The 16,692-nt window shown below is 42.5% G+C and overlaps 1 protein-coding gene across 1 annotated transcript in view; it reads right to left on the minus strand.

The window, feature by feature from the left end:
• LOC147727726 (alpha-2-macroglobulin-like) overlaps nt 1-16,692 on the minus strand; it is a 1,118,600-nt gene that overhangs the window by 819,384 nt on the left and 282,524 nt on the right. Inside the window, exons 8-9 of the mRNA XM_086961723.1 lie at nt 14,393-14,513; nt 4,535-4,649 (exon numbers count right to left, since the gene is read on the minus strand). Of these exons, the coding sequence (XP_086817849.1) occupies nt 4,535-4,649; nt 14,393-14,513 (236 nt within the window). The remainder of the gene's footprint in view (nt 1-4,534; nt 4,650-14,392; nt 14,514-16,692) is intronic.

Below are 16,692 nucleotides of genomic sequence, written 5' to 3' on the forward strand. Positions count from 1 at the left end.
AGCTATGGAGGCCTCCAGGAGATCTCCCGGGATCGCACCGGGTTCCGCCAAGGAATTAAAAAGTTGAGTAAGGAGAGGGGCGATCTGGGCACAGAATGTTTTATAAAAAACAGCAGAGAAGCCATCCGTCCCCAGTTCTTTCGCTGGTTTGAGGAGCACAATGGTGGCAGCGACTTCTTCTGGTCGAATGTCTCTCTCGAGGTAGTCAGCTTGAGCTTTAGTCAGCGGTACAAAAGGGGGTGGTGATGGACGAGCTTTAGTCAGAGCTGGTAGAGAGATGGAGTCAAGGAAGGTGGACCCAACTGAGCTCTCTAGTGGAGAGCTGGCTTAGAGGTTGTTGTAAAAATCGCAAAACGCCTCCGCAATGTCCCTGTCCTCCGAAACACGTTCACCATCCCTCCGAAGAATTTCCTGAAACCTCTGCTTTTGCATGGTCTCGTGTGCTTATGAGCAAGAAGGCGCCCACACCTATATACCCCTGTATAATAAGCTTGTCGTAGTCACAAGGCCGCAAATTCTGCTCTATCCTTGTCGAGCGCCGTGAGTTGTTGGCGCACGGCCTTGAGTTGCCTTCACACTCGAGGGGCTCCCGTTCTCTGATGCATCTGTTTCAGCTCTCTGGTTTGTTGGGTGAGTTCTTCCTGCTTGCGTCTATGCTCTACATTGTCTGCAGCTGAGAAGGCTATCAACTCCCCCTAATTACTGCCTTCAGTGCAGCCCATTGTGTTGCAAGGGTGGTGTCTGTGTTGGCATTGTGAGAGAGTAGTCAGTGATGGCGCGCTGTACCCACTTAACCACTTCCTCGTGATGCAGTAGTGTATCCCTGAGGCGCCATGTTCTAGAGGGCAGGTGTATAGGTGGGAGGGTAAGAACAGGTGTTACCGGAGCATGATCTGAGAGGGAGGCAACTCCTATTTCTACCTCTGTTGCTAGCGCATGTACGGGTGCGGATGCCAACAGGTAATCCAATCGGGTGTATGTTTTATGCACATTGGAATAATAAGAGTATTCGCGGCTTTGAGGGTGGAAGCTACGCCATAGGTAGCTGAACCCTAAGTCATGTAAACAGGTCAGACGCTCTGTGGAAAGGGCACCTGTCTGATGTGTGCATTGACATGATCTGTCTAGGATGTTGACAAGAACCAGGTTCAGATCATTCCCTAGAAGAATGTGGCGATCGAACGTGGCAGTGGCCTCCATTTGAGCGGAGTGTAAGAATCGTTCTTGACCATCATTTGGGGCATACACTGAGCCAAAGGTGAGTGTTAGGTTACCTATGGCAAACCTATAAGTCAGTAGTCTACCCTTTATCTCGGCGTCTTTGTGTAAGACCTCCCCTTTAAACTGCTGGGCCACCAGGATAGCAACCCCGGCTGTTTTAGTTGGACCTGAGGAGAAAAACTGAATTGGGAACTTTCGGGACAGGAAGCAGTGACTCTCTTTAGACAAGAGGTGTGTTTCCTGCAACAGGCAGATATCTGCTTGGGCATGCTCCAGACACAAAAGAACCACCCTGCGCTTCACCGGGTTATTAAAACCTCTCACATTTAGGGTGGGTATTTTAAGTGTGGTAGCAGGCATTCACAATGGGAACAATTTAAAAAGCAAGGGTGAGGCACCGGATCCGATACTACTGAGGCGCGGAGTATTCTCTCACCGTAGAATGCCAGAGTGACATCGCCGGGCAATCAGCTGGCTGTGCTCTCACCGCCAGCCCCCAGCTGTGGCGGTCTTGTGCTGCCGGCGGTACTCACTGTTGATGTGTCTCTCACTCGGCTCAGCGGGTGTCCATTCGGGGGTATATGGCGCACAGACCTGGCCTCAGTGCCTGCACCCCGACCGGGGTCTCCTGCATGAATCTATGCCCCGCCGTCACAGCTCCAGAGATCTGCACTCACCCAGGCCTCCACCACTTCTGAGACTCACCGGGTGTCACAGGCAACGTTTCTGGGTGTTTATCTTGACCGCACCGCCACGGGAGGGCGCCGAAACCGCTATCGGGCCCTCAACCGTGCGCACATGCTGTTGCGCCGTGTGGAGACTCGCAAGATGGCGAACCGTCACCTTCTTACTTCAGCCGTGGAATCCCTACCGATGCTCTCTACAGATAAGGCCGCCCGCTGCTACTCCGGCAATGGCGCAGGGCCTTGGGCGTCTTCCGCTGCTCTGGGCGTGTGTCCCGGGCCTGCCGTCTTGCTGTCCGGGCTAAGTATCCCCTCATCAGGGATCGCAGGGCCTCTCCTCGCGGCTCTGGGAGAAAGGCGCGTTCTCGGCCACTCTCCTGACGACGCCCGTATTCTGCTCACCGGGGCCTTTTCATGCCAGCCAGATCTTGCCTTTCCGTCTCTGTGGCCAAGACAACTCCGGTGATAGGACCGGTGAACCCTTAAACGGCAAACGGCTGGTGCTTTTAGTGGGCCGTCGGCTGGAGCGTTAGAGCAACACCTCCGCTCATATTTTAAAGAGCAGGCAGTGGTCCCAAAGACCACTGCCTACTCTTAAAAAAATGAAAAGGAAACGTTTCTTTTTTTAAAAAAAATGCATACCATTTTCCTGTGCATTTGTTTTTTAAATTGCATTTTTCTTTAAAAGCAATCACAGACATGGTGTTCTGCTAACCCCAGCAGGCCATGATCCCTTTGATTTTAGCGATTCTCATTGGGTCGCAAACCAAAACCTACCTCTTTATCATTCATGATGTAGGTCTATTTGCAACCAACTGGGAATCGCAAATGAAACTCAAAAGAGTTTCATGCATTGGAAATGGCAATTTCCTAATTGCAATTTGCAAAAAGTCGCAATTAGGAACTCGCTATTCCAAACTTTCATACATGTGGCCCCATGTGTTTGATTGTAGCTTCCCTCATTAGAAAATGCTTCAGCACTTGACGTATATTTCCACTTTCCATGGTAAAAAAATCACAAAATCTGGATTTAAAAACGTTGCTTTTTTGCCTACAGTTTCATTCTGCGTAACCTGACAAACCTATCATTGCCTTTGAGTACATCTAGTTACTATCGCTTTCTGTGATTCAAAGTCTTAACTCAATTGCTGACAATAAGTTGCCTGAAAACTCATGCTGAGGTTTTTTCATCTCTTGTATCCTTCCTTTAACTAGTTATTTTGTACTTTGTGCACAGTCCTGTTCCTTTGTGCATTAGATGTGTGAGTCTACCTGTAAAGAGCTTTCTTATTTCTTTTTGTTTAGCATGAGGGGGACCATCTTTCAGATCGTTCATCAGTCCAGTAGACAGCATACAAACAAACACCTGTCGCATTGGTGCACACAACAAAGAAGGCTGCACTGCTGTGAGGCGCAGAAAATGAATGACACTTTTGATCAATGAAATAGACTAACAGCAAACTCCTCTGGATTGTGATTGGAACCTCCTCATTTAAGATGGCCACAATATTGACTTAATGCTGCTGAGTCCATCTTAGATGAGGGGATTCTCCTCACAATTCAACCCAATGGGATCTACCGGACAAACTAACTTATTTATGTTTCTGTATCATGTGGCAAACTCAGTCTGCACTATGCCATGCTGGCAGCAGAACCCCGAATCAGGCTCACAGCAAACCCTGGTGCGTTTTCTTTGATGTACCTTGATGGTTTCTCCCTACTGGACTGTCTTTATGAAAGGATGGTGAAAGCCAAGATGGAGAAGGAAAGGTAGCGTGACCACATGACAGACAACTGGAACAGAGTGGCAGGGTTGCAGGAGAGCACAGCCAGAGCTAGACTGGCGAGCTAGATCATTGGAGTCATCGTGCATGCCTGCACAGGATGTGAAGTCCAGGCATTGTGGCAGTCCTCTCCATTGGTTCTGGCACACTCCATCCATCTAAGCAATCACGGCAATTCCCATCCCCGGGCCGTGAGAGGCCGAGGTAATGGAGGAGGATTTTGCTGCTTCTTCAGCTACATACAGCCATATTCGTCCAGGAATAGCTCAGGCTGTTTCCTTGCTCCTGATGCACAGGAAACTAGTGCAATAGCAAGTGTGCTCCAGCAGCATCACAAGAGCAGCAAGGGTAGAGAAGCAGCAGTGACATTCAATGTTCTCCTTTCCCCTCCTTGTGCTAAACTTACACTGCCCACCTCTGCTGGTTTTCTATGATGGTCCCGCCTAATATTCACTCGCAAAATACTCAAAAGTTGCTTATCACTCATCAGGCCTGGAGGCTGATGCTACCAGTGCTACATGCATTTGTCCTTTTACAGTTTGAAGCCACAGCCCAGCATAGAAATTTGGCCACCCTGCAAAAGACTTGTGAATTCCATTCATGCAGTCCCCACCAAATGCATGAATGGTGTACATTTTATTTAACAAATATTAGAAGTTCCATTAATATTAGAACATTTTATTTTGCAAACGTTTACACCTACCGCTGTGAAATAGCGAAATGGCTCCACATAGCTTTTTACGAAAGACAGAAATAAAGTAATAAAATAAAGAAATACATTTATGTTACTAGAAGGGAGTATAGGATGCAAGCATTTCTCCTTCTCTCCAATTGGCTGATACATACCTGTTCCTTTTTCAGTCATTTTGGCATTCACTGTGATCTTCATATCATATCCTCTTCTCCGTAGCTGGAACATTTTGGTTTTTACCACTTCAGCAAAGCATCCTTTGGAGTCAGCCTATGAACGCAAGCAAAACAAATGAGGCATTGAGGAAGAAGTGACTGCACTGGTTAACTGAGGCAATGCCCATTAATTGTATGCCAGCAGCACCGCTCACATCACAATGAAACATGAATGTAACCATATAGTTTCACTTGTCTATCTCTTTGAATGTATCAGGGATGCGATGTGATGTAATGCTCAATGCTGCCAACTCTGGACCAGGGTGCCAGTCATTGTGTCAGCTAAACATCCTGTGATTATGGGCCAATCACTTAATCTCCCCGTGCCTTAAAATTAAAATAATTAATCAGATTTTATGTAATGTAATCTAGAACTCATATAAACTGCACTAAAGCCCTTTGGCCAAGCGTATTCAGAGGGTTTAGTTAAAAACATATAAATTGTAACTTATAATAATGTATGTATCTATTGTTAATTTTGTGACTGAAAATGTTTTCTTTAACATGCTTACTTTTTTTAAATGTATGAAAGTTTTGTAATTACATGTTTAATTAAAAAATATTATTCCAATTCTCATTAAGGGTGCTGGAGTATCCTGGGGTAATGGATGGGTAGTGTGTTTCTTATATATATATTTTTATTTAAGTATGCAAACATATAATTGATTAAAGAGTAAAATATGTAAAATATAAAAATTTCATTTGTTTTTCACTGAGACATTTTTTTTACTACCATAACAGATTTAATTACTTTTCTCTTTCATTTTACTTTTTTCAAGGGATACTGAAAATAGTTTATTTAAGGTGATTTTTTTTCAACTGACAAAATCATTACTTTATTAAAATTCAATGTTTTTAAAGTTTTTACTTACATTTATGAAATCATTTTATCATGCACTGATTTTATTTGGGTGTGGTGTACCTGACCATTCTCCTACAATACATACATGCAGTTTCCCCAATGTTTATTAGACTGGAGTTAGAAAAATAAATATGACGCTCCTTCCGTGAAAGCATTTTTCCTTATGTTTGTTAGACTGGAGTTAGAATAGTAAATGTGACTCCTCTGAATGTACGCACTTTCAATAATGTTGGTTAAACCGGAGTTAGAATATTACATTAGCTGCCCACCCCCAAATAGACATCCAACCCAATATTTGTTAGACCATAGTTAGAAGAGTAAATTGTTTCTGGCATAGCTCTGCATGCTAAAAAAAAATGACTTCCTCTCTTATCTGAGACTGCTGGTAGAATGGTGGTACAGTCCCTGATCATGATGAGACTCGACTTTGGGAATGCCCTTTACTTCGGTCTCCCTGACTTTCTTCTCAACAGACTTCAGGTGGTGCAGAACTCGGCGGCTAGACTGCTACTTAAACTTCCACCTAGGTCTCACCTATCCTCTCATTTGCGGGCCCTCCACTGGCTCCCTATAAAAAAGAGGGTTGTCTTTAATACTATGGCCCGAATGCATAAGGCCATGCATGGTACGGGTGAAGTCTATCTCAGAGAGAGGATCAGTGAATACATTCCAGCACGCACCCTGCGCTCTTCCTCTGGGCGCCTTGCAAGACTGCCCCGCGTCAACCACCTTAGAATAGGCAGGAGATCATTGTCCTAATTGGGGCCACTCAACTTGAACAAACTTCCATTAGACCTCAGCTTGGTAAATAACCTTGATATCTTCAAGAGGAAAATAAAGACTTGACTCTTCAAACAATCAATCTAGATGTTTTGGTCTATTGCCCTCTGCCTGATCGCCAGGACGCTCTGCTGAGTATCTGCGCACTTTACAAATCAGATTAACATAACATAACATAGTGTATCAAATTTCCCCAAAGCTTGTTAGACTGGGGTTAGAATAGCAAATCTACTCCCTCATCTATGTACTTTCCCTATTGTTTGTCAGCCTGGAATTAGACTAGAAAATTTGACCCGAGTATGTTTTTCCACAATCTTTTTAGTTTTGTATTAAATTTGTGTATTTGAATTGTTTTATATTTGTATATTTTTACAGGATTTTGTATAGGAGGTAGGTTACTTCATGAGTCTTCATCATGGAATTTTTGTAAGATAATTTATTTTGCTTTCTCCAATTTATTTTCAATTTTTATTATTTTTTAATTTTAAAAATAAAATGTTTTCTTACTTTTTCAAAACAATTTAAAATGGCCGAAAAACATTGAAATATGTTTTATATTATTTGGAAAATGAATAAAAATCATATATGTTTATATTAATTTCAGCATTTAATATAATGTTACATTTTGATCAAGAATTATTGTTGACCCCTTTGGTGCTTCTCGTCCATCCGACACACCAGTGCTCATGTGCTTAGGACGGCCCCTGGCCATCATCGCACATGACACCAGGAATCCCTCTGGGGCGGGCACCAAAGGGATTCCCTTTACCCCCAACAGCCTCGGGAGCTGGGGAGTGAATACAAATCATATATGTTTATATTAATTTTAGCACTTAATATAAGGTTACATTTTGATCAAGAACTATTCCCCAGGTGTCTAGTTTTCAGAAATGTGTGGGTTTTGTATTTTCCCAAGGTAGCCGCCCAGCCCGGACCCAAAAACCCATTTGACCCCCTTTGCAAAACTAGTTTGTTTTGTGATAGGTAATTTTGATGTCTCCTCAATACGTTTTGGGCCCTTGCCCGTCGCGGGTACTTTACCCACCCACCCGAGTGAGGTTACATTTTTATTGGGAGACCTGGGTGAATTCTGGGTGGTAGGAAATTTGTGGATCCATGGAGATTCCAGAACTTTCCTACACAAATTTGAGACAAAATGTGTTATTTTCAGCTAAGTTTGAGGTTTGCAGAGGATTCTGGTTGGGAAATATTGGGGGCTCCATGCAAGTCCTACCTCCCAGGACTCCCCTGGGTGTCTAGTTTTCAGAAATGTGTGGGTTTGGTAGGTTTCCCAAGATGGCTGCTGAGTCTGGGGCCAAAAACCCAGGTGACCCCCTTGCAAAACCAGGTTGTTTTGTCGTAGGTAATATTGATGTCTCCTCAAAACGTTTTGAGCCCTTGCCTGTCGCTGGTACTTCACCCACCCACATGAGTGTGATACCATTTTTCTCGGAAGACTTTGGGAAATGCAGAGTGGGTGGAATTTTGTGGATCCACGCAGATTTCAGAACTTTCCACCACAGAAATGTGAGGAAAATGTGTTTTTGTTTACAGATTTTGAGGTTTGCAAGAGATTCTGGGTAACAGAACCTAGTGAGAGCCAGACCAGTCACCCCATCCTGGATTCCCCTAGGTGTCTAGTTTTAAAAAATGTATAGGTTTACTAGGATTCCCTAGGTGCTGGCAGAGCTAGGGTTGAAAATCTACAGCTTGGCACTTTGCAAAAAAGGTTCGTTTTACAGTGAAAATGTGTTGTGTTCATGTTGTGTTTTGGGCCGTTTCCTGTCACACACTGGGCCTCCCCACACAAGTGAGATACTATTTTTCTCAGAAGACTTAGGGAAATGTCAGGTGGGTGGAATGTTGTAGATCCACGGAGATTCGAGAACTTTCCACCACACAAATGTGAGGAAAATGTGTTTTTTTTGTGTCAAATTTACTTTTATTAAATGTTTTTGCACAGTAATAACAGACAAGCAGAATTATACAGTTTCCCAAAATTGTTGGATATTGCTTACATGTGGCTAATTCGTAGGTACATAGTCAAACAGGAGATCCGTCAACATCGTCAGACCCTGCAGATTTCTTGTATTAACTGCAAATGTAAGCCTGGTTGTTGTCAAGCTTGTTTACATGTATCGTTGGAGTATACTCCAGCCTATTATTACGAAACTCAAGTGATTCCTTAGTTAACAGTATATATCCTACATGTTGTAAAGTTGGTGGCATTAACATAAATCACAACACCCTGTATCCCTCCATGTCTAAAGTGTTACAGTGCAGGTACAGTTTCCAATAATGTGAGGGCACAACGTGTAGCCTATAACCGTGGCGTACCAGTCTGTCATCGTTTTTAGGTGAGCCTCCCGCAGTTCCAGAGAGTGGTTGAATTTGGCTGTGTATGACCATAACCCGGCCCATTCCCTGTCGGTTATGTCTCTCTGAATTATCCCTTCCCACATGGCCATGTATCTCGGTCTCTGTGCAGGGGTGGAGGATAGTAGACTCTTATATAAAAAAGAGATGACCCCTTTCCTAGAGATAGCTGTTTGAACACATTTTTCAAATTTAGTTTTCTTTCGTGTGGCAGCGTCATGGATCTGAGGTGTGAGAGCCCAGTGCTTGAGTTGAAGGTTGTGATGGTGTTCCTCCTGGTCTATGTGAAATTCTCTCCTTTAGGTCTCAAAAGTTAGGATGTCCTAGTTGTGAAATAGATCTTGTAACATAAGGCATGCCCCCTCCTTCCAAGCGTCAAAGAGCCCTTCGCTAAAAGCTGGTTGGAATGCCGGGTTAAAGTTTATTTGACGTATGTGGTGAAGGAAATGTAGTCCATACAGCCCCCCCAAGACAGAGTCACAGCCCCCCCAAGACAGAGTCCCAAGTCCTTAAAACAGTGCATGTGGGGGTGCTAATATAGGCATTGGCTGGCCTGTCCTTTTTGGGTTTCCATAATAAATCACAGATCGACCTCCTCGCACTGGACCTATCCATATGTAACCAATGTTTTTCCGAGACCAGTTTGGACCATTTTGTCGCTATCCGGGGTTGCGTGGCCTTGTAGTAGAGGCCAAAATTAGGTAATTCTACACCCTCCTCGTCCCTTGCTCACCGTAGCAAATTAATTAGTAGGCGAGCTCGTCCGCCTTGCAAAACGAAATGAGTAGTTAGGGATCGTAAGTTAGGGAGACGGTCCCTGTCAAGTTGTATAGGCAGTGCTTGAAAATGTGTTTCTTTTTACAAAGATTGAGGTTTGAAAGGTATTCTGGGCAACAGAACCAGATGAGAGCCAGACAACTCACCCCGTCCTGGTTTTCCCTGGGTGTCTAGTTTTCAAAAATGTATAGGTTTGCTAGGTTTCCCTAGGTGCCTGCAGAGGTAGGGTTCAAAATCTACAGCAAGGCACTTTGCAAAAAAAGGGTCAGTTTTCACAGTAAGAATGAAGTGTATCCATGTTGCGTTTTGAGCTGTTTCCTGTTGCAGGCACTAGGCCTACCCACACATGTGAGGTACCATATTTCTCTGAAGACTTTTGGAAATGTGGGGTGGGTGGAATTTTGTGGATCCACGCAGATTCCAGAAATTTTCACCACAGAAATGTGAGGAACATGGGGTTTGTTTGACAAAGTTTGAGGTTTGAAAGGGATTCTGGGTGACAGAACCTGGTGAGAGCCAGACATGTCACCCCCTCCTAGTTTGACCTGGGTGTCTAGTTTTGAAAAATGTATAGATTTGCTAGATTTCCCTAGGTGACCATCAGACCTAGGGTTCAAAATCTACAGCTAGGCACTTTTCAAAAAAAGGGTCAGTTTTCACAGTAAGAATGAAGTGTATCCTTGTCGCGTTTTGAGACGTTTCCTGTTGCGGGCACTAGGCCTACGCACACAAGTGAGGCACCATTTTTATCAGGAGACTTAGGGTAACACAGAATTGTAGAGAAACTGTTATTACCTATTGACTTTCCATGCATTTCTGCCTTCCAAATGAAAGACAATGTGTTAAAAAGAAGTCACTGTGAAAAATGTCCTGTAATTCTCATGCTAGAATGGGTACTAACAATTTCGGAAATGTGCAAATAGCTGTTGTTTCTAAACTCTATATTTTGTTCCAATTTCAGAAATACATAGTTGTCTTTAATCCCGATTTTTCACGGTATATATTTTTCCAATTGCTATATGCCCGGTACATAATAAAAAACCCTTGCAAGACGTTGCTCAGTTATTGGCTCTGTTTTCGTCTGGTTCTTGGTGAACCTACAAGTCCTATATATACCCACAACCAGAAAGGTCCAGTAGATGTAACAGTATATTGCTTTCAAACATCTGTCACAATTAGAAGTTACAGGTGAAAACGTTGGCACAAATGGCTGTTTTATTTTCAACTAATTTAAATGTTTCCTATTTTCAACTGTTCGTTTCTATAAAGAAACCTTGAAGGATCTACACAAATGCCCCTTTTCTGATTTTAGAATTTTGTCTACCTTCCTAAAATATATAGCTTTCTATGATTCATTATTGCTTTCATACCCATTTCTACCATTAACTGTAAGAAAGTTGAAAGCACAAACAATAGCAAAAATAGGCTATGTTTCAGTGAAATGCCAAAACTGTGTAAAAATGTTGGTTGGTCTGTCAGTCCCTGAAAGCTGAAAACATTGTGTTATTTCAACCCCACAAAGCCTTTGTTGGAAATCATTTGCAGGGAAAAAATCAGACGCTTTAGTTTGCAGCACTTTTTTCCCATTAAAAAAAAAATAATAACATTATTTAGCTGTATTTTGGCAATTTCTGGGTCCCCTCCAGTGGAATCCACAAACCCTGGGTACCTTTAGAATCCCCATGATGTTGGAAGAAAAGGAGGCAGTTTGGTGTGGATACCTTATGTGGTCAAAACGTTACAGGGGCTTAAGCGCGAACTACCCCAAATAGCCAAAAAAAGGCTTAGCACGGGGAGAAAAGTCCTAGCAGCAAAGGGGTTAAATCAATAAATATTTGTAGTTATATTTTATAGGTATATGTATTTGTAAGCATTTTAGGAAGTTAAGAAAGTAATGTTCATATTTTTTGAATCAATGTTATATTTTAAAAAGAAATATTTACCCCTTGCTCCATGTAAATATATATATTTTTTTATATACACAATAAAAAATTACAGAAATCAAAAAAAAATACAATAATGTTAATTACAGTCAGGGATATATTTACCAATATAATGTTGATATTTTACACCACAATATTTTGGTAGTCAGTATTTATGCACTTCACATTGTAGGTATGAACGGTCAACATTTTGTTGTTGATATTTAGGCACCTTGATATTTTTGTGGACGACATTTTGTCACACAAACTTCTTAACCTGTCCTCCGGAACAAAAGAATAGAGACATATAATAAAACAATGTTCTTCATACTTATTTCCATGTGTCTTTTGCGGCATTGTCAACATCGTTGCTGTCCTGAGGCCACGTATGATCTTGATAATGTTCTTTGATGTGGTTTGGGCATTTGCTTTAGTTTGGTGAGGAGCTGTGATCTAATGAGTGAACTGTTACTCTTGGAATCCTGCAGATCAGGATCCTAATCCTGGGCTTCTCACCCAATTAACTTTGAGTGCAGATATGCCCTCTTTACCTTCTTCCACTCGTACTTTGTCAGCATGTTTCTAAATTCTTCTTTCTTGTTACTATTGCTGCAGGTTAGCAGGAAATATGGCAGTAAACCCATAAAATGTTACCATTAAAATAATTTAAGTTAATTTAACAATTATTTCCTATAGAGGTTTATTTTGAGCCCCTACGTCCATTTTTGTCTATGAGCGCATGTTCCAGTACAATTAGTTGACCAACCATACCTGGTGCTGCACTAATAACTGTTTATTTTTGACAGTAGTAACTTATATTGTAAATTTAGCCCCACTTAATTTTTAAGGAGAGTGGAGACGTGTAAGTGTACTTTTGGGTAACTTTACACTCGGAGTATGAGAATACCCCACTGTTTACATTTGTAAATTACTCAGAAGTGTATGTTACCTTTGTGAATAGCGCTCTATAACTTTGATGCTTTACAGGCATGATGCCTCTGAGAAGAAGTCAAACAACTCAGGTTAACCAGGTCCATGTCAAAACTGTTATGGCCCGAATATTTTAAATGTATTCCACTTAACTGTCTGAACGGCAATCACTTTTTTCACAAGAATGATGTTCATTTGTATATTTTAGGGGATGATGTTTATGGCAGATAGTCTTATAGTTTATTTTGACCGTTTTGCCATGGATGGCCCTCCTGGCCGGTAGACCATGGTGCTCTTGTGGTGAGGTAAGCCCATGGGTGACAGGCAGTTACATGCACTGCAGAATACACCTCCTCCAGCACACGAGATTAGGCTGTTCCAGGGATCCAGTTATGGCCCGGTAGCGCAGATATATAACTTGTGAGGGAGCTTGGGAAGGGGCTGAGCCTGTGGGATGTCTGATACGATTGAAGGTCCTTGTGGGTCGGGACCACACACTCCACAATAGACGAGAGGATTAAATGTGTGCATTAAGCACAAAAATTGGCATTTCTTTTTCCGACAATAAAAAGTCACGGACATGTGACATAACTCACCAGTTTGGTAAGTCTTCAGGAGCCATAATATTTACGGGGACGCCCCTCCCGTTCATTCTCGGCCTTCGACAGACCAAAAGCAGATTGATCATTCTAGAACTGTTGTGTTTTTCAAGCAAAGTATACGGACTGTTCTAGAAGATTAAACATCTTATGAATGTCATTCGTGCCTGCTTTGGTCTGTGCCTATATATGCACGGTGTCGTATCCTGCCTCTGGTCCATTGGCCTTTTTCCTGGCAAGAGGAAGAAACGCTACAGACCTAATCACAAATGGCACAGTCGCCGCTGATTTGAAAAGCATCTCTTCAGAGCAATTTTGATTCTATCCCCTGAGACAATGAAATGTACTAATGTGTTGGTTCAGTGCTCTAAAGTAGAAGGCCTGGCCCGGAGGGTTGGTCAGAGTCGAGGGCCTGCTTAGGAACCTTAAATTTGCGGGGCAGTATTGATAGGAGAGGTCGGAAAGGACAAACAGAGTCTACTGCTCAGTGAACGACATTGCTAACATGATATTACATTTATTTTGGAGAGGAACTTATATATATAAATAGCAAAGAGTAACTTGATACTTAACCCAGATCTCCAGTCCTACCGCCCCCGCATGGCATAGCTATCTTTAATTCAGTAGGTGGAGTGGTAGCAAGGATCAGCTGGTATGCTTATACCACCTACCTGGAGGACAGAGGGGCCTATTTTCGGTGATAGGATCAGTACACACTGCATCTGTGCTAGGCCACTTACCCTACGGGGGTGAATAAGTCATGCTACTCATACGCCACTTGTTCTCCATTTGGATTATCTAGTCACTGGGCGAGTACTCTTTTTTTTGATTGACATGGAAATGATTTCAGTGACATGTATGGCGAGCAAGAAATGACAAGGCTGACTGTCTGAAAGCACATGCCAATTAGCAGAGCATTGGCGCAGTGTCTAATCAAGACAGAGACTATCTATTTACTCTTAGTGAAATGTACAAATCAGTGTTACAAATGTGGGATTCAGTTGACTCGTCATGAGAGAATGAAAATGAAGAAAAGAAACCATATCAAAGAACTTGATGCACCATTGGAAAACATTTGACTGAACGTTCTCCCCTCCTAGGAATATCTGTCAAAGTAGTGATCATTTCTACGCACACCAAATTCTCCTTTGACATTCAAAACAATTATATATTTACCGACTTCCCAAGATTTTGAACAACAAAAAAACCAAAGATTCCATGAATGCCAAAACTGAACAACAGAATACATTTATAAACTAAAAGTCTCATGATTTTCCACAGCAAAACCCCCAAAAGATTCTAAGGACACAGAGTCCTTAGAGTTGGGACACCATGTAGGAATATGCACACCTGTATCTCAGGATTAAGAGTCACAGAATATTCTGTGTGGGAACCATAGATGTAAGTAACTATGAACACCGGCACCCATTTTATTTTGGCTCATGCACTGTACCCCTTGGCAAGGATACCCAACCTTTCATGCATGCCTACTACTTATTCTTGTTACATGCTGGTGTGAGGATTTTGCACTATTAATAACATTCTTACTTACCATCCTTGTGAAGGTCTCACAAATCGCCTTAGATTCAGGACCGCAATTGTAATAGCTATCTGAAAAATGTCTACAGACATCAACGCTTATCGTCCCTGCAACAGGCTTCCCATATGTGTACCTTTCAGAGGAGACAAAGGAAAGAGTGAACATGAGTAAGAAGGGAGATGATTGTGGAAAAAAGGCCAGAGAAGAATGTGTGCATGGGGAGACTGGCGGTAAAGTAGGTTGTGTGAAATGGAGCAGAGGGACAGAAAGAGGAAAGGAAGAGAGGAAGTAAGGGCATGAGGGACCGAGTGTAACTTCTAGGTAGAAGAAAGGTTCTTTAGCTCAAAGCTAGCAATGGCTACGAGTTAGTAATGCAATCTTGTGTTTGTTTCCATAGTCGCTACAGTAGGAACATGTTTGGAAAAGGGAACGTTAACAAACCTGCTGAGACAGCTGATAGTAGTCATGTTGGAAGCCTGGAGTAAAATTTGTGTGAACGTTTTGGCTTACTATTCTGCCTACTTGTAAAGTTTCAGATCTTGTAGGAGCTTGCAATGAGGGTGTCTCCTAGGCACATAAATTACATTTTAGGTTGACGGATTGTACATTTAGCTCTGGATTTAGGTATCATTTACACTTGTCCTTCTTTACTAACCTGATGAATGTTTCTGCTGGAACAATAGGCACAGCATTTGCAACACAGTTTGGATACCTAAGAATGTGGCCAGGCATTTCGAAGATCTTTTTCCATTGCTCAGTGGGTTAGAAACTCCTAACAACTTTGTTGAATGCAGACTGATCTGAATATTTTTGGAACAAGGCATTAAGTAATGCAGTTTTGTGAGCTGAATAGGGAGTTGAGACGGAAAATAATTAAGTTGATTCTAACTATGCAGAAAGTGCTACAGCCTGTGAAACACTAGGGCTCTCATTTAAATCTGCACAAGAGAGTGAACTCTGTCGCAACAACAGAGGAGTTCCCTCCCCACCAACCTTGTGGTCCTCCAGCCCGATTTAAATAGAGGCAAACCATGGTTTGACGATGGCTGAGACTACTCCATCTCTGAAGTCGGGCCATCGGAGGTTTGACTATATGTCCCCCTGCCTAATTTAGATTGTCGAAAGACAGTTTTTTTTCAATGCCTCTCATGGCAGGAAAATCCTGGCGTTGAGGGGCATTGTAAAGTGCACAATGCTCCCCTTGCCATGAAAGGAAACTCCCGTGGGCAGGGGGCATTGATTTTTTAGTTTCAAAAAGAAAATTCTGCTTTAGGATTTTCAATTTTGAAAACAACAAAAAATGTTGTTATGTTATGTCATATTGATTTCATAAGGCGCACAGCTACCCAAAAATGGTTTCCCAGCGCCAGCCTGAAGGAACAAAAGAATCAGAAATTATTGATTGAACAGCCAGGAACATATACAGAAGTTCACATATATTGTTTCATTCCGGAGCAATATGTGGAGAGAGTTCCATAAGGTTGGACCAAGACAGGTAAATGAGCGACCACCCATCGGTGAGAGTTCGACCGTGGGAACCAAAAATTTCCCCTGAGTAGTGGAGCGTAACAGACATGGAGGTCGGTAAGGGTGGACTAAGTCTTGTAGAGATTGAGGGGCAGTGTCAGACTTGATCTTAAACATGTAACTCAAGGCTTTAAATTTAAAACGGTTTGTGACCTTGAGCCAATGAGCATCTTGCAAAGAGCCAGAGATGGAATCAGTTTTAGGGATTCGACAAAGTAATCTGGCAGCAGAATTCTGCTCCACCTGAAATCTCTGTATTACTTTCTTGTTTGCCGCCAAATAGAGGATGCTGCCACAGTCCAGTCTTGAAGTCACAAGTGCCTGGACTACGGTCCTTCGAGTGGAGCAGGGGATCATCCAGATAATTTTATCAACCATTTGAGAATGGTGAAGGAGGTGGCTGCCACCTTCACTGCTTGCTGTCTCATTGATAATTGGTCATCAATAATGAATCCCAAATTGCGGACTTGATGGGTAGGCTGGGGTAGGGTACCCATTTCGGCAGGCCAGTGCTGGGGGCCCCGAAGGTCTTTATTTTTCCCCAGAATCAGGTCCTCAGTCTTTTTGCCATTAAGTTTAAGTAGATTGACTTGCATCCAAGATGCAATTTTCCTTAAGCTGGTCTGAAGAGCTGATGGTCTGGACATCTTGTAAATTTAATATACAGCTTAGTCAGATTGAGAGAGCCGTTCGTCAAACTTACAATGCATTGATAGAACCTGCAGTGACAGCAGTTCCTGTAAATGCAAGAAATGTAAGCTGGGCTAGTGTACATTTCTAAATCT

Source organism: Lissotriton vulgaris, chromosome 3_1, assembly GCF_964263255.1.
Source record: "Lissotriton vulgaris chromosome 3_1, aLisVul1.2, whole genome shotgun sequence".
NCBI lineage: Eukaryota > Metazoa > Chordata > Amphibia > Caudata > Salamandridae > Lissotriton > Lissotriton vulgaris.